Below are 26,244 nucleotides of genomic sequence, written 5' to 3' on the forward strand. Positions count from 1 at the left end.
GGAGGGCATGGTATTGCTCTGTTGGGAATTGCTTGTGCGCGATCCCTGAATCATCTCTTGGAAAAGAAGTAGAGAGCGACCTTTCTGAAATCAGGATAAAAAAAAAGAATAGGAGAAAGAGGCTGCGTAGTCCTCTGTGGAAAAGCAAACCAAGGCTGGTAGGATACTACAGAGAAGTAATGCGTTTACACCATCAACTGCTGGTTTAGTGCCTGATTTTGCAAAGCACTTCTTTAGGTGACTTTTACTGGTGGATGCTGTCCTTTTCTAACCTAAGGAAACCAGGGGTAATCACGAAAGTCAAAGAACCCCAGGGGTTTTTGCAGTTTGACTAGCTTTCTAATGTCACATACCGGTTAAGTATTTCTCAAGATCTCAAACTCTTGTTCTTGAAATAACAGAATTTCCCCAATTCTTTTTTAGAATTCTCCCTTCTAATCATAATTCATTGTAGTACATAAGCACATACATCCAAGCGGCTGCTGAGAACACATCCAGTGGCCCTATTAGACCTTACAGAAATGCAATATACATGGGGTATAAACAGGCAGAGAAGCAGGAGTCTAGATCCAAATGTGTCAGTCTATTCTTTTCTCAGTTTCCTAATATATGAAATGAAAAAAATATTTTCCTTTGCTTACGTCAAAATAGTCTCCTTCAAGGATAGTTGGGAGAAAAAATCAATGAGGACTTGAATCTAATACCTGTCTTAAGCCTCAACTCCTGTGAGTATAAAGGGAAGTTCTAATATTTTGCTAATCAACAGTTTCCTCTTTTGCAAGATCAGAGATAAGTGCAAGGGACTGGTAGCGAGAGGTTGCCCACAGTCCCAAACTGGGAATGTTCTGCGGTTGCCCCTGAGCTCCGAGGGGGAAGAGCAGAGAACCATTTGTGATTTCAAGCATGATGATTGGAAGGGGAAATGGCCTGATGAAACTGGCCATCTAAGGATTAGATGATCTGCAGACTCCCCTAACACGAAATTTCAATGATGTTATGGTCAAAAGACTCAACTCAGATAAAGTATATGAAACTCTGATCAGGAAGAATATCTTTTTGTTCTTTACATCCTCAACAACCAGTATACAATCAGTCCACAAAAATAAGTGCGCTCTGTTATGAATATTGAAGTGAAGGCAGTGTTAAAACAAAACCATACAAATTCTTGCATACACCCTCTGCTTATTCACACTTGGGAAGTAGAGTTTCTTTCACACACAGACTTACTTTTCCTCATCATCGGTAGCAGCACTTCAGAGTATACTTTCACTCATATTTTCAGTCTTGATGAAGACCCCTCAGTGACTCCTTAAATGACTAAGAAAAGAAGATTCTTTCTGTATGGGTCCCAGATACAAGCCTTTGTTATAGGACTAAGATTCTCTTTTCCAGCTCTTTGAAACCCAATTTATTAGCATCCCTAGATTTTCGCCTTGAGAATTTTCCTAAATTAGTTGTATATTAGAACAGAAATGAGGATAACTAAAATTGTGTTAGTCTTCAATATCCTGGTCTAAATCAAATGATATATGGTTTGGGAACGAGCAGTTTGTACAATTTGGGGACAAAGGAAATGAGTGGCATAATGTAGAAGCATTTTTTATAACCCAGCTGAGTTTTCCTGAGCATCCAGCAAGTGCTAAGCATTACATTCTCTATCTGAAAGGAATGGAAATGACTTGAGACCACCTGAAGAGAAACATATCAACAAGTGTAAAAGCGTAAGATAATTGCCTTATCCATTGGAATGCATGGTGACAGTTATTATCTACAAAGATTCCTGGATGTGCTCAATTTTGAGCCGATCAATAAATTATGAATTCTGACTTCTATAGGAAATAGTTGTTTCCTTTAGTTCCTTCTTGAAATACGCAAGTGGGCTTATGCTGATATGTGAATGAACTGAACTCTGGTTCAAAAACTAAAATGACTTACAGCATATGGGGAAAGCATGAACTGAGGATAGCAGTGGGGCAACCTTTTCCCTGAGAACACTCAGTCTGTACTTTGATTATGTTAAACAAGAATAAAGAGGCCTGTGAAGAATTCTCAGAAAGTAGTTTCTTGTATAACTCCCCACCAGTATCCCACAGTCCTCTCCTGAAAACTGGTGGAGTGAGGGGTTGAACTGGGATACTCTATTCAAGTAAACAATTAATAACAACTTAGAACTTGGCATAGACATTATTAGTAGAGTGCTATATTACTCTCTGTACTGTTAATTTTTTAAACAGTTAATTTCTAAGTTTTATTTTTATTAATTGAAGTATAGTTAATTTACAATGTGTGATAGTTTCAAGTGTACAATAAAGTGATTCAGTTATTTACATACATATATATATTATATTCTTTTGCAGATTATTTTCCATTACAAGTTATTATAAGATACTGAGTATAGTTCCCTGTGCTACACAGTAAGTCCTTATTGTTTACCTATTTTATATACAGTAGTGTGTATATGTTAATCCCAACATCCTAATTTATCTCTCCTCCCTCCCCCATATTCCAGCCCCTTCGGTAACCACAGGTTAGTTTTCTATGTCTGTGAGTTTATTTCTGTTTTGTAAATAAGTTCATTTGTATTATTTTTTTAGATGGCCAGGTACATTCTCAGAGCAGTTGTGTTCATCCTTTTCTATTCTGCTGTTCAAAAATGCACCTCTGCCTCAGGATTTAACCTTTGCTGAAGCATTGGGCTGAGACAATCACAACAAAACACCTCCCCCTTAAAACTAGGACTTCAGAGCCCTGTTAAATCAAAAGAAAAATTCTTTCTCTCCTCCCCAGTCTCACGGCCTTCAGGATTTTAAATGGTAATGACCAGTTCATTTGAGAAAATGGCATTTTAGTGTTTCCCTTCACGAGCTCTTAAGGCATATAAGGTGTCTCTTTCCCAGGGATGTGCACCTCCTTTTGTTTTCTGGCATTACTGGAACTGACCTGGCATGGATCACTGGGTGAGCAGGCAATCTTAAACACTTCTCATATAAATTACTGGTTCCTTTCCAAGTGCAATTGCTCACAGGGTAATACACCATTTTACAACTCTGATAGCAAAGTCTCTTCGTTCTACTGGGTTCCACACACCCCCAGGAAATGAACAGACAAAAAGACTGATGGACATGTGAACCTCAGAAATGTACAGTCTGGTTCAATCTCGAATATGTATATCGTGGGCACTTTGGAACCTTTCAATTCATTCCTTCTTGGACTCCTCTCAAATCCTCTTTTTCTGCTTTAAAAGCCATCAACAAAAACAAAAATATCAAAATGACACACCTATGTGAACACAATAAAAAGCAAAGCAGTAATAAATACAGACGTCTACTAAATTCTAATTTTCAAAATTTTCCAGAAAAGAAAATAATGTTCACATTTTATGCTCTACTTTTATTAAGTGGAAATGACCCACCTAACTTCCATGCAAAAGAGGCTGATCATTAATCGAGTGCTCCAAGATTCACTGGTGGCTGATGATGGCCACATTTTCCAAACCAATGTCTTTTTTCCCATGAAATCTAAGGGACAAGGTGTGTTTTTACTGACAGTTGACTCGGATCAGAGCTTGCAGGATTGTATTTCAGGTTGTGGCTCTGTAAAACCCTGTAACTTTCTTTGAAGTTAAACAGTGTCAATCTGTTTCCATGTCTGAATAACTCTTAGAAGAGCCTGTCTGACCCAAGTCAACTCATTGAAACATACTATTTCCCCATAATTGATGTTCCAAATGAATGTCCTTTCATAATAAAATGTGCTGGAAAACAAAACAGCTTTGCATCCGGCACAAGTTGCATCATAATTAAATTTTATTTTATCCCATCGAGGCATGCTAAATGTTGAGCAAAATATAATTTTAAGTAATTTGTTTGTATTCTTATCTGTAGGAGTTGGAAATTAACAGCGTTGCTAGTTTGCGTTTACTGTTAAGCCTGGAGAGCAGAGAGATTGCTTTGCAAACATTACAGTTATTATGTCTGCAGTTGGTACTCTTTGTATAAATTATTGATCAGCCAGCTTATTTTTCTTTCTGCTTAATGGATATTATAGCATAGCCGTTTACAACGCTATAGTTAAGGTTGTGTCAGCACTTCCATTATAATAAACCCTCTGTTACAGGGGGTTTATAACTTGTTGTAAAAATTTGCTCTGGGCTGAAACTTGACATACAAGATCTCAAGCTGGAAGGTGGCAATTGTTATTCTTTCAACTTAAAAAAATCTCTTTGTTCTGAAGGGCAATAAATAAATAAACAGCTTATTCTTTTTTAACAGTCCTTGAAATTTCTGACTTCAAATAGAACAATTTTTATAGGCTATTTGTTGGACAATGACCTCTTCTTTTCTTTAATAAAGCAAAGAGAAAGAAAAAGAACAAAGATAAAAGTTAAAACAACAACAGAAAAGCAGACAGTGAATCAGTAGAAACTTTTATAATCAAGTTTAATACATTTCTCCTAGCATTGTAAAATTACACCACAATTTATGTTTTAAATTAAACATGCATTTACACTACATAAGACTTCTTTCCACCCCCAGTCCCAACTATGTATCCCTCAAGTATTTCATACGTCTTGATACTGATCTCCTTTAGAGAAAAATGAGTTTTTGGTTATTTAGAAAGAAAGATGACAATTAGAAAATGCCATATATGAAAAGGTGCAATTGAAGGTACAATTGTTCCTAGAAAACTAGGGATTTAAGTATCTGCCTGACTTTTTGATCTTCAGTCCAGTCTGCCATCCCTCTTACCATGGCCCAATTTAAGAGATGAAGGGAATTAATCTTCATTTGTATCATTATTGTTGCTGCTTCCTTTTACAATCCAACTCTAAAATGATCTCACTGCTTTTCTTTTATTAATAAATCTTTGCCTGTGCAACTCTTAATAGCAACCCCCAGATGGAATTAGGACACTTAACACTGGAAGTAAGTAGTGATAGGCAAGTATAACTAAACTATCGTGGAGAGTTGACTACTTGTCAAAGAAATGATGAAGTTTGGAGTAAGGAAAACCATTCCATGATGATTTTTTTTTTCTCTGTAACTATTCTCCTTTTTGCTCCTCTAACTATTCTCCTTCTCTACCCTGACATGGGTTTAGAGACTTTTTTACAATGGGCTCCATAACCAGTAAAGTATTTTAGGCCACATGTCACCTTCATTCTGAACTGGGAGAAAAGGGGGTGAGGAGAGAAGATTAGGGAGGGAGAAACAGTAATGCCAAATTGTGCCATTTGGTTCTGACATCTATGTAAATGTGAACATCAATAGGTAATTACTACATGTGTTCAGTAAGCGTACATATCTGGTCCATGCATTTCCATGCTGGAAAACAAGTAAGAGTTATTTATAACCATTTTAATCACTCCTTTATTAAGAATGGAAGTTTGTTATATAAAGTTTGAGTGCTTCAAGTTATAGTGTGTTCAGCTCCTCACCTTCTATCCTTTGGGTAATTTATCTCCAAGCTCTCTGCACCTGATTAGAGAATGCTTGAGATAAAAGTCTTATGCCTTGTTTAAGGAGGGGCAGGAACTGGAAAAGAGGGAGGCTGTAGAAGTGAGACACTAACTCAGAAGCTGGAACCCCAAGTGGGGAGAGCAGAGACAGAAAGGGTAAAAGTAGGGAGGTCTTCGCTTAAGGCACTCAGGGTTTATCTGCTGAGCTGATTGGTGAGGCCGTGTGTCTGAGTTAAAAAGGCTTGAGAGAGTTACTTGGCATAATTTCTCCATCTTCAATGATTTACTACTGAAGTGCAAACATCAATTTTGGACTCTCTCCTGAGGAACATTTAACAAAGTCAGTCAACTACTGGTACCCTGTTATCTTTCTAGATTTGCCAAACTTGGAGAGCTCTTTTACAAACCTCCGCCTGAAGTTTGTCTATTTTTTTTTTTTCTTCCTGTTAGGGAAACAGGTCCATTAGTAAATATGCAGATGTAAAAATGATCTTCCTCTTTCTTTCTCCGTTGTGATATATCTTAAAATTGTTCAGAAGTGCACCCTATTGTTAAAGCTATTTGTGCCGGGTGTGCTAATGCACTCTTTGATTGAGTGAATTAGCAGTCATAACAATCTGGCAGTCTGGCCATAGAAGTGTGCTCAAATTGATTTGTGTTATGGCTGGACTGGAAAATCTAGTGTTAGTTGTTTTTTGCCCTGGGGCATTGTTTGTACCAAACTCCACTTTTCATTTAATTTTCCAATACATTTTGAAAGATTGAAATGCTTGTGATCAACATTTGATCTACTTGCATTATTTAAAGAAAATTCTGAAAGTAATTTCTGATTCCAAAAAAACCTTGCTTTCAATTAGAGTAAACATAATTAGAGTGACGTCGTGCTCGGAATGGTAAGTCTCCCTTTGAATCTATTAAGCATGTTATCTCCTTTTCTTGTCACTAAAAGGAATTCAGTATACCTCTGAGGTATACATCTGTATTTTTCTGTGCATGATTCTAACAGATCTTGGGGAAAAAATTAAAAGAATAAAATTGCAAGGAACCTTTTCTTGTTGCCCTTTCTGCGTATTCCCAAGTTGTTTCTGTTTCATTCAGTGATGCTATAAAAAGAGGATACTCAAAGCTTTCAGGAAATTTTGAGATGTTCAAGAAACATTCCAATATGTATTGCCTTTAAGCTATACTCAATCACCTTAGTTTTTTCTAATATTCTATGAAATCCACATTTTCAGTCTTCACTATATCAATTGCTATATTGAAATCACAAAGATTTAAAGACATGACTTATCCTAGATTTGTCAATATTTGTATCTTTCTTACAATCTTCTGCTTTGCAGTCATTTACCAGAATTATAATGCCGCATGAATAAACCTTAAAAATGACTATTGATTACAGAGAAAGCTTTGTGAAATCATTTAGTCAGTTTCCCCACTTGAGAAATCAGTGAATAAAATAGGTCAATAGATAAGATGGAATGGAAGTAATACAGTGCTATGCCTCCCTGGGTTATAAAAAGGGTCAAAAATGAATCCCCACAGAATTCATGTTTTTATACTTATAAAATAAAATGATACTTACCAAATCCCAACTCTAAGTCCACCTTTCTACAGATTTATTCTTCGTTTGTAAAGCACAGGTTTTGAAAGTATATTTTTATGTTTCCCTGTTTCAACAGAAGCATTTCCTGGTCACTGTCCCTTTTAACCAAATAGGATGCCCTCATCTTCAGGCTAAAGTGCCTGTTGTCATCCAGGTATTTACCGGGACTTTTGCTGCAACAGCTACTCTGTATTTTCTCACTGTCTCCTGCAACCTTATAGCTCTTCTCAAAACTGCATTTCCTACTGCACTGAACTCTGTCTCCTGTGCCGATTTTTGTTAAGTAATAGATGGTAAGCCCTGAGACCACTCTCTCTATTAGTTCCCATTCACAGGGATATCGTCGGGGCATGGAAGGAGGGGGAAGGGGAAGGGAGGGGCCAGGAGGGGGCAGAGGGAGGGAAGAAAATACCTTCCCTGAACTGGTACAAGCTCAGCTTCAAACGATATCCTAGGAAAGAAATTAAAGACTTCTTAATTAGTGCAGCAATTAAGCTTTCTTGGTAGCATTTTAATCAGCACAGGCCCTATCAAAGGACAAACAGAACGATTTGCAGGTCTTTGAATTTTAAACAGTCTTATTGATTTCAGCACAATACGTCTTCACAACACACAGGGAGAATTTTCTAATATCAGTTACAGTACTTTGAGTTTTGCTTATGCAAATTGAGTGCAGGTTGTAGAGGAGGAGATGGAAGAAGAGGACCTGAAGCAACCAGAGATATAAAACAATAAACAAACAAGACAAAAGCTTGGAAATCTAAAGATGTGATAGGAAAAGTGGGAATTTGAAATCTGTGCAGTTGATTTATCTGCTGTTATGAAATACCATTTGCCTTAATCATTGGTAAAATTTCTCAAAAAAAAAAAAAAAAAGCAGGAAAGGAAGAAAGACATTCAAATTTTTCCAGGCTTTTCTTTCTTACATATTTTAATTTGTGTTATGTGCCTTTTCTAATTCTATTGTTTGATCAAAGGCGTAAGTGGTAGTTCCTAAAAAAAAAATGGTTTAGAGGCTTGAGATGTGGGGTGAGGGAGAGGAAGCTCCCATTTAGGTGGGGGCCTGCGCCCCAAGCCCTGCCTCTGAATAGAGCACGTGCTGGGAGACCCAGGTTTCCCTGCAGAAAATTTGGAGTTTGCTTTGATGCTGGGTGGGATTATGGCTTGGTCAGCTATCATTACTTCCTGTCTGAGGCTTCTGAGTGTGACAGGTATTGGGTGAGTGACAGTTTAAGGAAATGTGAGAAATGAGAATGCTTAAAGCAGATTTGGTGCATTTAATTCCGATTTTTTCCATTTGTGGGTCTAGAATTTAAAAAGAAGAAACTAGTCTAGCGTTTAAAAAACTATGGCAGAGTTTATTAAAGTTGTGCATGCAATTGCAAAATAAAATTAGTTTCTCAGGGCTTAATATCTTCTTCCTCGTCTCTACCCATTAACATAGTTGTTTGGCTTTTTTTTTTTTTTTAAATGTAATATTGTCCAAAACAGGCATAAACAAACACTTAAAGAAGTGCTCTGATGGATGTGATATATATCCAATTCCTATTTTTAACTGAAGTCAGGTAAGAGGATTGAAAATAAATATAAATTATTTCCAGATATATCAAACTACATTGGCTAACTAGGTAAAACAATTGTATATGCTTTAGCTATTTTGTAGAAGTTAATCTACTTTTTGGCAACAACCAATTTTCTGAATTCTTAAGACCCAGGAAAGTCTCCTGATATAACTGCTATGCCCCAAAAAGTTTAGTATAAACTTAGACAAATTAGTCAGTGGTGCCATATTTCCCTATAAATATTTCCTGCACCTTCTGACGCTAAGCTTCAAAAAGGTTAAAGAATTAAAATGATAAAAAGAAATGTGATAATAATTTCAACACTACACTGTGAACCTGATGCTAATAGTTTATTTTTAAAATCTGTCAACTAAAGCATTGTTTCTATCTTGTGAAGTTAATGAACATGTGCAGACAGGTTTAAAGCTTAATTATTTAAGATTCCTAGAGATATAAACAGAGAACAGACTTGACCTATGCTCAAATCATAGGTTGGTCAAAAATCCTTGAATAAATAGTACTTTCATGCAACAAGTTAGAAAAGGGAAGAAAAGCAGAGAGGAAGAGAGCTTAAACTCAGCCTAACGTTTTTAAGCACAGCTACCCTTTCTGCCTTTACAAGTCAACTAGTGTGCTTTGTTTTTGTTCTTTGCATTATTTACAAAACATATTTCTACAAACTGAGAAGGGCTTTCCCAAAATACAGTGACACTTTTCAAGTATTATATATATATATATATGTGTGTGTGTGTGTGTGTGTGTATATATATATATAGTTACTCACATAACATTAACAACTAGCCTTGGGTCTTAAAGGACATGAAGATGGTTTGCGTCTGTGCAAGACAGGTGAATTAATTATAGAGTTTTAGGTAAGAAAAATTAGTGTTCTTTCCCCCCCACTTTCTAAATCTTCAAGGGAGCCTGATCTCTTCGAATTCTCTCGGTATGATTGGCATTTATGACCTGCCTTTGGGGCGAAAGTGAAGTTATTCTGAACCATCCACATCATGGCAAGCATTTCTTTCTTTTCACAATCTATTAGGAAATGAGGAATTGAATACAGAGCATTCCATGATTCTTAAGTGATTTCAGACTGACTTTTCCCCCCACAACTTGAAAACTCTCCTGGAATTCTCACTATCTTTGCACAAACAAATAATTGAATCGACAGATAAAATAATCAGATGCAGAAAACATACTCTTTGCTTCCGTACGGATTTTCATCAAAATAATTTCTTAGTAATCATGAAGCGAAAGGATGTGTTTTCATTTAATCTCATTGCAAACAACGAGCGGAGATACATCCTAAATCCTTGAAGGAGAGCTCGGAGCGCTCTGGCTCCTCTCTAAGTTGGCAGGCGATAGCTTAGGTTTTGCACAAAAATTACGAGTCTTCGCGGACGAAATGGAATATTAAGTCATGCAACCTAACGGTAGTAGAAGAGAAAGAAGTAGGTGATCTCTCTTTCTGATCGCCACTTCGGCGTCCCGGCTTTTCCTCTCCGTCCCTCCCATAGTTTCTTTCCTTGTCCCCCCCCTCCCCTCCTCCTTTTCTCGCTCCCCCGCTTTCCCTGGGTCTCGCGCTCTCGGAGTCTCTGCTCCGAGTTCCTGGTTGGATAATTTGGGTTAATACTAGTGAGTGAGGTTTTTGCGGCTTCAAAGGGTATTTCAAGTTTCCGGAGCTCCTCCCCTCTGCACCGTGTGACAACAACAACTCGTCCAGCCGGCAGCCTGCACTTTTCAGCTCATTTTCTCTCTGTCATTCCCCTCTCAATCTTTGATCAATGTACTTGCCAGGGAGAACCCAAGTCCTTCAAACCTCCTCCTTTTCACCTTCATCCTTAACTTTGTGCTAGAGCGGGACCCACACAACAACAGCCGACCCTCCCCGCCCTCGCCACCCCCCCCCCCCCCGCCCCAAACCGGCCCCCGATCCCAGCCCCCGGAGAGGACTCGCATTTCGACTTGCGGGACACTTTTGTGCGTTTCTCTCCAGAGCGCCTCTCGCGCTCGCCCCTCCTGCGCTCGCTCTTTCCTACCCTCACCTCCTTTTCCCCCTTTCTCTCCCTTTCTCCTTCTCGTCCTCTCCCAGAGTTGTTGTTGTTGTGGCCCCCTAGCTCCTTCTCCCCCCCCCGCCCCCTTTTCCCCCCTTGCCCTCCCCGGGGTGTGTGGCAACTTTTCCCCTCGCTTCTCCTCCTTCTGTTTCCCCTTATATGTGACCATGGCAGTGCCGGCGGCTTTGATCCCTCCGACCCAGCTGGTCCCCCCTCAACCCCCGATCTCCACGTCTGCTTCCTCCTCCGGCACTACCACCTCCACCTCCTCGGCGACCTCGTCTCCGGCTCCGTCCATCGGGCCCCCGGCGTCCTCAGGGCCAACTCTGTTCCGGCCGGAGCCCATCGCTTCGGCGGCGGCGGCGGCGGCGGCGGCGGCCACAGTCACCTCCACCGGCGGCAGCGGCGGCGGCGGCAGCGCGGGCAGCGGAGGCGGCGGTGGCGGCGGCGGCGGCGGCGGCAGCAACTGCAACCCCAGCCTGGCGACCGCGAGCGGCGGCGGCGGCGGCGGCGGCGGCATTAGCGCTGGCGGCGGCGGCGCCTCCAGCACCCCCATCAACGCGAGCACCGGCGGCGGCGGCAGCAGCAGCAGCAGTAGCAGCAGCAGCAGCAGCAGTAGCAGTAGCAGCAGCAGCAGCAGCAGCTGCGGCCCCCTCCCCGGGAAACCCGTGTACTCGACCCCGTCCCCAGTGGAAAACACCCCCCAGAATAATGAGTGCAAAATGGTGGATCTGAGGGGGGCCAAGGTGGCTTCCTTCACGGTGGAGGGCTGCGAGCTGATCTGCCTGCCCCAGGCTTTCGACCTGTTCCTGAAGCACTTGGTGGGGGGCTTGCACACGGTCTACACCAAGCTGAAGCGGCTGGAGATCACGCCGGTGGTGTGCAATGTGGAACAGGTTCGCATCCTGAGGGGACTGGGCGCCATCCAGCCCGGAGTGAACCGCTGCAAACTCATCTCCAGGAAGGACTTCGAGACCCTCTACAATGACTGCACCAACGCAAGGTAAAGAGCGGGGGACAGCCTCCGCCGCCCGCGGTCCCTTCCCACCGGTTTCCTTGCCCTTCCCTCGCTCCCTTCCCGGCGCCGCTCGCGCTGCGCGCCCGCGAGCCGCGCGCCCCGGCGAGCGCGGCCCTCTCCTCGCTTTCCTCCGGGCCCGGCGGCCGCTCCCGACCCTCTGAGAAGTTGGCACCTCAGCCGGCCCAGATCGCGCTCTTCCGGCCGGGGCCGCCCCTTGCTCTCCCCGGCGCGGGGGCTTAGCTGCCGTGGCACGCGGCAACCCCAAGCCTCGGGGCAGAAGGAGCGGGAAGGAGGAGGACGGTGCCTTTCCAGGGGCCACAGCGCCCTTCCCGGGCCGCGCCGGCGTCTGGGGACCCCCTCTCAGCGCGGCTGCCCGTGGGCGCGCTCCCTCGGACCTGGGTTCCACCGCCAGGCGCCGGGCACCCGCCGGGCTGCTCCGAGGCGCCGGGAGGCATCCTGGGGGCGGAGGGAGGTCGTGACCCTGACCGGCAGGGTTCGAGGAGCGGGAGGACGCGCTCCGGGTGAGGGCCGCGTGAGGTAGCCTAGGGAGTGGGTCACTTGGAGGTCGGGAGGGGGACGGCCCCAGAGGCCGAGAGGCCGGGTCAATCCCGGGGGACCCACAGCGACTTCGGCCCCAAAGCCCCGAGGGCAAGCCTGCGGAGGGGAGGGGTCTGTGTGTGCGCGCATCTGTGCGTGTGTCCGCGTGTGAGCGTGTGTGTGTGTGCAAAGAAGATAAAGGGGTGCGTTTGCCCCGGGGCAGAAGCCAGGGGATCGGCAGAGTTCCTTCCGTAGGGGGAGGTGACCGGGTGCCTGACACTCTTGGAAGCTGAGCCCTGCAGAGATGGGGAAGGAAGACCATAGCTTGTTCTCTCGCTCTCTCTCCAAACTGTTCTTTTTTTTTTCTTTTCTTTCTTTCCTTCTTCTTCTTCCTTTTTTTTTTTTTTTTTTAAGGTTAGTAGCTCACGCAATGAGCAGGTGCAATTTTGCACAGAGATGCTCTGTGGACCTGAATACCCGCGCGGTGGGCTTCCCCAGCCCGACAAAGCGCGTGAACCCTGGAGGCCGCGGGACCCCGAGCCCGGCCAGACCAGTTTTATGCTAATGAACGCTCACTGGGGGAGGATCTACCGAGAGGGGGCGGGAGTGGGGTAACTTGTCAGTTTCGGGGTAGACGTGAACACTCCACCCGCTCTCACGGTTGCATCTTGTCCTCACCGTTGGTTGCAGAGGGAAAAGTTCAGAGATGCCCGGTAAAAGCGAGTAGGGAAAGTTGGAGTCTTAGAAGTGAGCGCGTGGGAACTGCGCGCAAAATTTGTGCAGAGACTTCGGTATCCTCCAAATAAGTTTAAAAAGTGGGAGAAAGAACGGAGTTTCACTAGGGTCTGTGCCCCTAGTAGAGCTAGGGAAATTGAGGCGGGAAGGAAAGAGGCGCAGAACTAGATCAGAAGGAAACCGGGGTAGAAAAGCCCCTAGCTATTTCTTCCTTGGAAGACGGTTTCTGGATAGTGCTCCCGGAAGATTATAAGACGAAAAAGACTCGCACTCCAACCCAGTCAATGTCCTATCCTGACCTAGCCAGAAACTCTTTTCCGTCTTTATTTGCCATTCTTTGCATGGGGACATGGGTGTATATCTATCTGGGTTTTGAACCTTCATTTCTGCTATTTTTGGGTGAATGCTGAGCGCGCGCGCGTACAGACGCGCGCGCGTGCCCGAGTCTGGACAGGTGGCAGTAAAGATTGAGGGGGAATCTTGATCACTAAACATCATTTACGGGGATAATTGGAGTCCTTGGGTGTACAGAAGATGAAATATTTGCCAAAAACCTACTGTTCAAACTATCTGAATCATGGCAGAAAATTGTTACCGAGTTGTTATAAAATATGCTAGTATGACTGTGATAAAATTGCCTACCTATCCAGTAAATTGGTGAAGCACTGTTTTCCTTTTTAGTAACCAAACCACTCTGCTCTTGAATCTTCTTTGTGTGTTTCTTACAGCACACGCTGTGCTAGATAATTAATGGCCATTTCACATAACACACAAAAAATTGCTGGAGAAAACTTCCTTCAAAGACTGCAACGTTATAATCAATTTAAAGCAGGTAGTGTTACACACCTCTTACAATTATTCCCTTGATGTTTTGTTGGGTTTTTTTTAAATGAAATTTCTGCTTAGGTTTTGGGATTGAAGTCCTCACCATATGGTTGGAGAATATTCTTAAAGTTATTAGGAAAGAATTTTAAAATATTTTTTCCCCTGAAGTTAACAAAGACGCTGGAGTTAAAACTTTCAAAGCCAAGATAAGTTAAATCCAGTAAAACTGTTTATCCCTTCAAAAATATCTCATCAGTACTCTAATTACATTTCAATCACTTGGTTTTAATACTTTACAATTAAACGTATTATTCCAAAACTATTTCAGGTTAAAGTTAAATATGGTAAGTTTGTTGATTTACTATTGCGTTTTGATCTTTTATCAACTACAAGACTTTCTCAAACCTAAATACATGCAAATACTGAAGGAGATGTGTAGTTGCATATATCTACCTAGATTTTCCTAATCCTGCCACATCTAAGAAAATAGAAAACTTGTCATTGAACTCCCTGTCACCAAAATATACTGTTTGCATTGTGATGCATTACTTTTTAGTGATAATTACAAGTGTTACTGTCTTATTTCTCAACTTTGGAAGCAATATGTAAAATATTCTTCATCTTAAATTCACAAAACTAAAATTATCCTTTTTATTCTAGTCCAGTTTATGCCCTTACTGTTAAGATCCTTTTTCATTCATCTATATGTATTGATTTTTTTCATTATGGTTTCTTTCTCCTCTGGCTACTTAAGAGACTATCTAAAGGAATAATTTATGCAGAAGATAAGAGGAACTGTGCAAAAAGGCAAACTATGTAAAATAATATGTACATAGTGCTCAAGAAACATCAAATCTTAGCACTCTCAGCTCTTTTACAGAACATATATCTAATTATGTCTCTTAATAGCATTTAGATACCAGGGAATTTGAGGAACCAAAGTGATGTTAAAGTAAAGAAGGGTTCATAAACTTGCTCCAAGTGGCTCAGTAAGTTAGTAACCAACCTCAGAGTGGATTTAATTTGCTTGGGGCTATTGCATCAGTGTGCTATCTATGAAAACTAGAATAAATGTTGAAGCCATCTGTCATTACCACAAAGAGATGAAACAGAGACTGTCACCTCCTTGATAGTAAAGTCAAATGAAATAGGGGTCTCAAAACATGAAAGAAAATATAAGGAAATATATTTAAAAGTTGTCAAAGGACAAAGTCTGACCTTGATCAGCTTCCTCCAATTATTATTTTTAAACTAAACATTAGTTGCATGAACTTGGCTGTTGCAACAGAGGTCACTTAATTAACTGGTAACCATTAAACAACAACAAAAAAAAGAAAAGTAATTACGTACATGGCCAAGTCTCTGTTTGTCTGAATCAATTGTTTGTAGATTTGGGTTAGGATTCAGTTTTCTGTGAATTCAGGTAATAAAAAGTGACTGTTCTATTTTGTCATCTAAAATGATTTTTTTTTTTTTTTTGAGTATTGCCTGAAGATGATTTTGTCTCAGGCTCTTCCAAACCGGCTTGTGATTTGGGTCTGACATAGCCCTAGATTTGTGGAGTTTTTAACTTGAAAAGATTCCAGTTAGTTTTATCAGACATTTTATACACATATACATACATTCAGAAATAGTATTCTTTTGTCTGAAAAGTCAGTACCATCTATGGACAGCAAATTGAGAGACTGCGTGTCTTTTTTGTCCAGGGGTAATATATGAATGCAATTTTAGTATGAGAAGTATAAGATATTTTCCAATTCTTGGCTCGTTTCTGTCGTCAGAAGTTTTTTTTAAATAAAAATGGCAATATTTATTTAACATCTCTTCCGTTGCACGCTGTTCAGTGGCAAGGACTTATGCACTTCTGTCTCCATGTAGAAAGTTTCAACACAATACAGACTCGCTTCCCACAGATAATTACGACACTTGGCACAGAGAAATTCAAAAATTACTTTAAATGAAGAGAGACTATGCTTTTGAAGTTTTTGTATTACAGTCGATTAATGGCTCCTATAAAGCCTAATGTCTTGTTTTATAACATTTCAAAAAGAATATGGCATAATTAGAAGAGTAAGGCCTAAAATGTGAAAGTTTGTTTGGTTCCACTACTTATTTCTGCACACTTTTAAATGTTAGTAAATTGCAGTGTAATAACTAATACAGAAATAAAATCTAAGAATATTCTAAGCTCGGATTTACCTCGTTTAATCATATTGTATTGCAAAATACAGATTATTGAGTTATTTGGATAATATCTTTCAAGCCCGTTTTTTTTTTTCTTGGAGTTAGTCTCCAATAATATCATAATCATTATCGTAACAAAGTGTACATAGTTATGAAGATGAAGATGGTTTACTTTCTGAACTCCACTGTTAATGCCCTGAGACACAATTTGATTTGCACATACAATATTCTATTTTGTGAAGCTTCAAATATTATGTAGAATAAACTACAAAGCAGGCTTTTTTTTTTGTCAGAGTTTTCTTGCATAAAATTTTTGTATTTGCATTTAAGAAAGAATTTTTAAACTTCATTTTATCAGTCTAAAGCTGCTGTTATTTTTTGTTTAATCTACCACATTTCACGGAAGTTGCATATAAATTATTGAGACCAATATTAGCCACTCTCTTTTTGCCTCACTACCTCCCTCAGCCTCCTGAGATGTGACACCCAGTATTGATTAAAGTCTTGGCTGGATCTGAGCATAAATCACTCTTCTCTTTGGTGATTTACCATGTGTGATTCACTAGCATACGAAAACATAATATGCTTTATTGTTTCTCTTTTGCTGTTTTGTTTTTGGAATGTAAGTAGCGTTTGTAAATTAGCTTAATGTGCAACCAAGTAGTTGTTATTTTTAGGAACAATTTGTGCTTTGACTGTCAATTAGTATTATTTTATCTTTCCAAGTTATTTTACTAAATTGTTTCATACAGTTGCCTTTGTTAATCAAGTAAAATAATCATTTAAATTGCATTGTATTAGCAACATAGAACACCTGTATTGCAAAATATAATAAGAAATGAAACTCTCACAGGTTGTAAACTGCCTCCCTTTGAATCTTTATCTGAAGAAATTAGTTTGAAATATGCCTTCTAAATAGGTACAGGTGAGTCTTCTAGATTTCACTAAACATTTTGGTTTCTAGGTTTTCATTACTTGGTTCTTTAAAAAAATTTAACTTCTCCTGAATTTAATCTTTCCAGGATTTCATTTTCAGATTGCTCACCAAGGGAAAAAAAATCACATCAATTTATATACCTTTAAAATGACCAAAAAATGTGGAAAAAAATGATACTAACTATTTGGATATTTTAATATGTATTTAAGATAAAGTTTTATCATTTTATGTGTGAATTGTTATGAGACTAGAATGACCTTAGCATGTGCTGACATGTGCCATTCTCTTAACTACTGAGTTACTGCACTGTGATTGGTCAGTTGTGTGTGTGTGTGTGTGTACATCTGTGTTAATGCTGCAGCTAAAAATTCTAGCTAAGAATACATTAAAAATACATGTATATTTATATTATCAGACTTAGAGACTGCACTAAGGAGCCTCTTTTCCATGATATTTGTTATGTTCAATAGTTTACTTTTTAATGAAGAAAACCTGAATTAAAAGCCCACCAAATGAGGCTTAGATAAGTGCAATATCAGAGGCTCTGATCTGAACAGATACATGTATCTCAGCCACACCAGAGGCCCTCCGAGCCCACGTTATCCTCAAGTTCCTTTACTTTCCTTCTCCTCAATTTATCAGAAGTATTTTCAGTCAAAAGTAGTTTTTCGCTGCAGTAGCTATCCTTTAAATAGCTCTTAATAGCTGATATTTGCTTTTTAAAATATGTCATAGTATAGAAGTGACTCAATTAGAGTAGTGAGGTTAGCTTCCCAAATTATTTCTTTGGAAAACAAGAGCACCAAGCATAGTATATTTTGTCTAGTAATTAGTTATTATATCCAGTCTAGTAATTAGTTATTACTAGAGTAACCAGTGGATCATTTTATTTGGATGTACCTATTTACTTTGGGAAGGTTTCTGAGACTCTTTTAAGAGTATATCTATTACAGATACCTGTCCAATTTAAATGTACATATTTATTTTGTAAGTATTATATACATATAATCATATGTAGAGAATGATGCAAGTCATTACCTGAATGCAAAATCGGAGCACTCGAGCCAGGTGCATTTTAAATTTCTTGTGTTCTGATTTGGATTTATTTTATAAAATTAGAGGATTCTAATTCACTCATTTAAGACAAATTTGCAAGTAGGTTTTTCTAAATTGGATATCAATGTCCAAAGACTGCACTTTGTTAAAGGTGTGGCCCTGCTGCTTTCTGATTCATATTAGCTTGGAGTTGATCCAGGATATCAAGCTGGGATTCTTTTGCACATTTAAACGTACGTGACTTGAGTAAAAGTTGTCAAAGACAACTTACTAAACTGGAAAACTCACTGTGTATTTAATTTGTGTTATATTTTTGTGCTTATAAATATATTGAAGTGTTTAAAACTCTGTAGCGTAGCAACACACTGAATAGCCAGTTGCTTTAAAAAAAAGTTTTAGAGGGTAATGATTTAAAAAAAGTTTAATTGAAGCATCTAAAATATGTTATTATCTAAGATGAATACAGTACCTAGTATATATTGCCTGTTTCTTGCAGGAGATAGAAATTATTTACCATGATTTGATGACTAAAAGTAATTTAACTGTAAGTAGATTTATAATACTGCAGTGGATTTTGAAGGTAGTACATATGTTTGAAAAAAATTGAATATGCTTTTCTCAAGCATGATTTTCTCAAAGCAAATATTGAAATGGGCAACAAAATAGATTGGTTACTTTTGGTTAGTAACACTGAAGAATTGAGAACTATTTTCCTTTCCTTAGAATAAGTGAATGGAGCAGTAAATGGAAGTATTAAAAAGTCACAATGTAATTGTTGAATTTATATGTAGTATCAAATGTTTCTAAATAATTAGATTATTCCTCCAGTCACAACAGGAAAAAAAAAATTACTTTTCTTCAAGGACAAGGAAAATATATCCGGAAAGAAAGAGTACTAGTCAAAAGGGAATTATTTTATAGAAGCACATAAAGCATTTGCAGTAAATACTTGCTAGCTCAATTTAAGGGATACGGTCATTTCTTAAGTGAAGGTAGTGAAAATAAATCTCCAGAATATGTTAATCAAGAAATATTTCATTACATTCAAACATCAAGCAAAGTATTTTATTAAAATCTTAAACTGATTGTATTCTGAAACTGTATTAATAGCAACAGTAGGTGAGCTATTTTATTCATAGCCTTATATTTAAAAACATTTTGTTTATGTGTGAACAAATCACTAAAGGTGTAACTAATCTTTGAACCCATCACAGTTCTGCTAAAATATACTGATATATTCAACAGTAGTAATTCCTATTTTACATTTAAAATATCTGATTTTTTAGCTTAATTTTTGGAAATGACATTTATGTCTTAAGTTAGGCAGTTTGTAGTTTAATAGTGCCTCTGGATTTTAAATGAATAACTTGGAGCACTTTTAATTGTAATATCACCAGTCACACATTTTATACTAGGAGGAATGTTCTTGTGTGTGCAACAAGTGTAAAATTTTTATCAGTATTTAAGAGATCTTCGTGGTGGATATTTTTGTTTATATTAAGCTTAGCCCATTTGTGGTCTATGTATCTGTAGCTATATATCTTAAGTAATTATAATATCTTTGTTAGAAAAGCTTTTATGTATATGTGTATGTGTATACACACACACACACACGCACACACACACACGAGAGGCCTGTAGAACATAGGGCCAGAGGACAAACAACTTACTTATAAAAATAGCTTAATTTTGTTTTCTGTAATTCATTTAATATAAAATAACACAGGAAAAACCAATTCTATATTTAAAATTAATTTTAGGGTGAGAGATATAGATTATACTTAAATGTTTTAAAATATAAATACAACATTATATGGTTGTTAGGACAGTGATTAAATACTTATCTTGATTTTCCTAGAACTTTATTTTTATGATAGCTGAGGTATACTTTTAATTCTCTATGAAAAATATTTATATCTGATAATTATTTTATTGTATGAAATCGACATTAAACGATTAGGTACCCTAATCTGTACATTATTGAAGAACATTTAAAGTGCTTGATGTCATTGCACCATTTCTTTTATTGGTTTATTTCATTGCTGCTGGCACTTTAGAGCAAACATATCCTTTAAAATCAGTGGAAAAATGATAGGAAAACAATTTTATAATCTAAGAAAAAAAGATTGCTCTCTTAAAAGCTTTGCCATCAATGGGATGAGTTAGGAATGAGGTCAATGGGTTAATCTGTAGGTCTACATAAGGAGATGTGTATTACCACTTCTTGCAGTGGACTGTAATTGTCTTTGAAAACACCTGGTAAAGGTCCAGTTAAATTGAAATCAATTACTTTCTCAATCATTCCATGGCATTTGTCGAGTCATTACGTCATTGGTAAAAGTTCAAGCGTGCATGCATTTTTTTACAAAGTAGAAAGAAGCTTATAAAACAGTGATTGCTTAAAAGACTGCCTCATCTAAAGCATGAGGAATTAAAAAAAAAAAAAACACTTGGACACAGTAACTGTAAAATGACATTTGGTAAGAAGTTCATCTTTGCATTTAGTTATCTAAGTAAAAACAATATTTCACATTCCTTTTTGTATCATCTGGTAGGCATATATAGTGATAAGTTAGTAAAAATGGTTGCAAAATATTTTATGACTTGTGACCTCTGACACCTTTATTCTTATCTTTCAAGAATCCTCTGACAAGTATATATTATAATCAAAGATGAATATATGTCTTCTGTTCACTGATTTTTTTTTTCTTCACACCATTGACAGTACATGCAGATTTGAACTTGTAGCCAGGAACAGTGCTTCCATGCTTCAAATTGCCAAAAGACCCCCAGGGATGGAAACTTGACCTGCTTTTATGAAACCATAGAATTACATTTATACAAGTTACCCCATGGGAAAGGAATGAACTGATCCCAATTCAAACCTTAATATTGGAGCCTTCTGGGTCATATTTGATTTTTCTTTCTGTTAACACCTGTTTAGCTCCCAAATTTAGTAACTATATATTCTTAGGAAATTTTTAGAATACTATTCATGAATGACATTTCACAGTTAAGCCAAAGTGCCATCAAAATTTTGCAGCTATTCAAGTTTTCACATGTGACTAAGATGCTACTTTTTAAAACATAATACCTACCTTTTAAACAGATTTCCTAGATGTAAAAAGGTTAAACCTAAATTTGTTTAATTGGACATGGCAACATTTATTTTGTACTTTTTTATTAATTTATCTCCACAGAAGAGTTGGCCCAAGTAGAGGAAGAAACTTTTTTCAGGGAGTTATTCCCCGTGATAACATTTCAAAATACAGATTTTTATATGAACGTATTTAATTTTTCCTACACTCACATTTTAAAAGGTTAAAGTTCTTATTTTAATTTTAGTTGGATCACTTGAAATTGTTTCCAGAAGGCTGATTTTGCCACTAGCGGTAACAAATGAAGGAGATCATTGACAAATTTTATGCATAAAAGCCATTTTTATTTTAGTTATGTGGACTGGGCCTAAGTTGTAAAACTGAAGTTAATCATAGGTACAAAATAAGGAGGTATTTCGGTATGTAATAGTTTGCTTAATTTCTGGAATATCAAAATTCTATACCATATATATAAAATGGTAGAGTTATAATGTTTATGCTTATAACTGATGATATTAAATGACCTCTATTAGATTTAGAACCTACTCCTTTATATGGAATAACTTGCTCTCAATCTTATATATACAGAAACATTTTATAAAAGGTAAACCAACACATATACATATATACCTCCCACTCAAAAGTATGCCATGACAATTATGATGGTTAAATAATTCTATGATTGGATTTTGAAAGTGAGGTAGCAAGTTTCTTTTCCAATAAAAATTAGAAAGAATTTCAAAGACCTTTCACTTCTTTTTTCACGTAACACTGATAAAATCATTTGGATAATTGGTTATTTCCTTAGAAGAAGCAAAAACATTGAGATTTCCAATGGAAGGTATACCACTTTTCTTATTATCATAAGTCCTGATTATCAAGGAGGAAATATTTAGGGTTTTAAACATGTGCTGTTTATTCATTTTTATTGGCTGCTCTGTGGAAAAAGAAAACCCTTAACTTTCACTGTACGCTAACATTTTTCTGCCTTGCCTCGACGCATCATTTGAATGAAGCTGAAAATTAAGTCAATCATTTGGATGTTTCCTAAGATCACTCTGATGTCATATTTATAAAATAGCAACATTGATTAAATATTTCATTTGATTTAAAAGTTTCACCCAACTAGTTTCATGGTGATTTGACATGGCTATTGCTCTGCACATTCTCTTGACTGTGAAGGCAGCAAGGAAAGGAGGTAGATCACATGATTCCACAACATCATGCTGTTCTTAAAAGGAATCTAGTTTAGGAAAGGCAGCTTATTCTGACTTTTGTAATGGTGATAATATGAAGTTTCTATGACCTTTGTCTTACAGTGGTACTTTGTAGCTTTATTTCTAATAATGACTGATAGTATACCATATGAACTGCAAAAGAAAAAAAACCCCAAAATACCTTAAAAAAGTCTTGCTATAAAATGCATGAAAGAAGAGGTGGAACTTTTATATTTTAGGCAATTCTCTATAACTAGAGTGATCCTTAATTTTGTACAGAATTCTATATCATACCTAATACAGGAAACTTTTAGACACCAAACTAAATTTCATCCTCTTAATTATCTTTATTGTCTAAATTGTCCTTATAATAAATCCTCTTTTTTTTGGGTAGACACTCTAGTGAAATTTTGCATGAAATATAAATCCATATGTACCTATAAACATCTATCCAAAAACAGAACAACCTTGGTTTTTGAGCTGTTGATATTTAGATCGGGTTCCTCCAATTCAACAGTGTGAAAATATAATTTATTTTTATTTATTTTTTTCTGATTTAGGAAATGAAATTAAAATGGTATATATTTGATCTGAAGTAAACTTTTTTGCTCTTGCTTTTGGGGAGTGGGTTAAATAAGGGCCCATGACAGGGATGCTGTTTGTTTTTCACAAAAGTTGTTTGTGATTTCAGGTACTCTTGGGAAATCTCTTGATCAGATTCACATCTGTTCCTGTCAAAGTGGGTGCTAAGATACCGGTCACCCAGCAACCATGTCCTAGAGGGAATTGGGCCGATAATAACTTCAAAAAGGAATGACAGATGCTAGATTAGGATGAAAGACAAAACGCATGAAAAATGAGCTTGTTAGAATCAAAAATTTGTTCAAGCACCTTTATGCAAATTAAATGAATATTGAATATTTGCATGCATTTCTACTTTTTCATTTGATTGAAAAGAAAAGAATAGCACATTTAAACTCACAAATGTGACTTTTTCTTTTGTACTAATTAACATACAAAGCAGAATCTCTTTTTAAAAAAAATCAGATTAGCCACCTGGGTTCTTATATCTCTACTAAGTATATTACAGTGTTTTTCTTATGACAATGGTACTCTTTGGGACAACTTGGTTTATCTAATTTTTTTCATAATAAGCAGTCTCATGTGAAGGTTATTTTAGATAAATATAAATCCATTTCTTGAGAAAGCATTTCAAAAGTAACCTTATTCTATTGTCCTTGAAATTGGTTAATGTACATTAATAAAAGATCACTCAGAATGAGTTCACACCAAAAGCACAGGCTTCTCGACTGGTTAAATAACAATGCATTAAAGTAAAGCAAGGTAGTATTCCTGAAATGAAAAGTAGACAGAAAGATCTCTTCAGAATTTAAGATGCTTTTTGATATATTACTAGTTTTTCTATTGAATTGTTTACATACTAATCAGAATTTAGGAGAGCCTGATAAAATGTAGTGATTGAGAGAGGTTTCTGAGTCTTGGTTTAGCAATGTCTAATGTGGTCACGTAGAGAAATTGATTTTCTTCAGAAATTAATTAATTTTTCATATCGCCCTAAGCTGCAGTTAAAAAGAGTGCATACTTGTCTGTTTTTTCCAGAAATATTGCCTAATCATATTAATACCATTGCCCCAAGGATGAAAAGATAATTGTACAAATGCATTTGGAAATATGTATCACTGAGTATTTATGATTAAATTATGCAAATGACCTAGCTCTCATCCTTTCCAGACCCAGATTGTCTAATTAGGATTGATATGCTGAATAGATGTTCCAGAATTTGAATACAAGCATGTCCAAGGAGCAGAAAATTGGAAATGACAAGGCTGAAATCCAAAGAAAAGTGTCTTTCGTTTCTGTACTTTGTTAATGTGCTGTTAGCAGTTGAGGGTTTTTTCCCTCCCTTTGGCTATTTTGTGACTCATACCATTAGAAGCAAGTATGCAGAATGAATCGAACTTTAGTAAAAAGCATTTCATTTCTATTTGGTGCTTATTTAAAGATAATAATTCCCTTGTCATTCAAAGAGAACATCACTATTAAGTTGCTTCAAACAATGTAAACTTAACCTTAACTGAGTGTTTTTTTTAAAGAAAAACCTCCTTTGTATTGGTTTCAAACCTTTATTTCAAAGCTAGCTCTCCAAAATTCATGACATACCAATGCAGTATTTTCTAAGGATGTGCTTTCTTGAATCTACAGTTTATTCATTTGTTTATTTACTTAAATACCTATCTCCTTGTATTTGGAGAAAACTGTTCCAGTAACAATTCTGATTAGGGTGAAATAAGCAGCACTTTAAATGTAACAATGTTTGAATTTGAGGTCCTCAGCAGGCTTTCTCCCTCATTGATTACACTCATTCATCTTAGATGGAGGGGTGGTAGTGAGGAGGTAGGAAGGGACTGAACTGTCAGGACTCCAGCCTTTGTTAAGCAGCGGGTAGTCACTGCCTCTGAACTCGCCTGGCTCCTGCTTTCCATCTGCAGGATGATGGATTGCTATGTTTAATACATTTCAGCTTTTGTCTGTCATAGTGTGGACAGACAGTACTATCAGTGATTTCAACAGTGATTAGGGAACTGTTTCAAACCCCTCCTATTGGCCAGACAGCTTCTAGGAACGTCTGATGAAACATACTCATTGGCACTCTCACCATGTAAGTGTATAGTTTAACTAGGCAGAGATTGTACGTTCACTGTTTAAACCAATGCAGAAGCCCGCTGAGAATTTTACTAGACCTTATATCCACTTTAGAACAAAGTTACGCGAGACAATATTGTAACAACATTTGGGGTCTCAAACTAAAATATTTATCCCAAGCAGTCCCAAATTAAGATAAATTTGTATTCTTTAAGTAGTAGCGGCATATGTTTAATGGCAGAACTGTACTCCGTAGACTATGGTGTCAATTGCTGCTACTCATCAATATTGAGCAGTTTAGCTGTATTGGGAGGGTAGAATGTGGGGACTGTGTTAAAACAGTAAGACATGACATGGCACGTGCTATTCTGGGATTTGCTGAGCTGTGGGTGCTTTGTGGTTCACAAATCCAAAGAGTGCATGATTTCAACAACCAGAAAACCACTATGTATGGCTCAGTATTTTCCCTGGAGTATCTTATTCTATTTATAAAACTGGTGCTAAGAAAATACAATTAACTAAAGGAAAAGAAAATATTCTTTTAGTAACTTAGGCAAAGTTTTATTTGGAAAATTGGACATATCTAAAACAATGGAATTTTACCAGTACTATTACAACAGACAAAATGTAATGTAAATTACAATGTAAATTTAAAGGTGCATTATAAACATGGAGTTGTAACTCTCTTAATGAACAGGTAATTATCAAAATACTTAATTCAGCCAAAGTTTTGAAACAAAAATCTAAATCAGGAGAAGGCGTGTGTTTTCAACTAAATCTCTACTAACAGGGAAGGTTAAAGAAAAAGTTTAGATAGGTTAGCCCCAAATATTCAATGAGAATAAGAATTCCAGGTCCCTAATTATATTCTCTCTTTCTAATATGGTTCTTACATTGCAAAATTTTCACCCGAGATCCTTTCAGTAAAGGTTTCTCAATTTGAATATGTGGTTGCAAACATACAAACACACAAATTCACACATGCACAGTGTACCACGTTTCTTTTTAACCAGTTCAATAGCTAAACTTGTTGACATTTTGATATTGCTGATTTCGTAGTAAGGACAAGAAAAAACATTCATATATTTTGCAGCTTATCTTGTTCTTTGCTTTATTTTAAGGTTGGTCTTACTGAAACAGTGTTCAGCATAAAAATTGTGGGTTCATTCAACATATTCTAAAGGAGTCATTCGTCCAAGTAAATCAAAGGTATAGCTCATAGCAGACTTTTATGCAGAAATTACATAACTGGGTTTAAGTAAATTTAGATTTTTAATCAAAGCTGTTCACAAT

At 37.6% G+C, this 26,244-nt stretch overlaps 1 protein-coding gene across 2 annotated transcripts in view; it reads left to right on the forward strand.

Moving 5' to 3' along the window:
- Positions 1-10,847: 10,847 nt before the first annotated feature.
- Positions 10,848-26,244, forward strand: part of DACH1 (dachshund family transcription factor 1) — a 400,280-nt gene continuing 384,883 nt past the window's right edge. For both annotated transcript variants that reach the window (XM_057707817.1, XM_057707818.1), the window contains exon 1: positions 10,848-11,683. In XM_057707817.1, the coding sequence (XP_057563800.1) occupies positions 10,848-11,683 (836 nt within the window). The remainder of the gene's footprint in view (positions 11,684-26,244) is intronic.

The sequence above is a fragment of the Hippopotamus amphibius genome, chromosome 14, assembly GCF_030028045.1.
Source record: "Hippopotamus amphibius kiboko isolate mHipAmp2 chromosome 14, mHipAmp2.hap2, whole genome shotgun sequence".
Lineage (NCBI taxonomy): Eukaryota > Metazoa > Chordata > Mammalia > Artiodactyla > Hippopotamidae > Hippopotamus > Hippopotamus amphibius.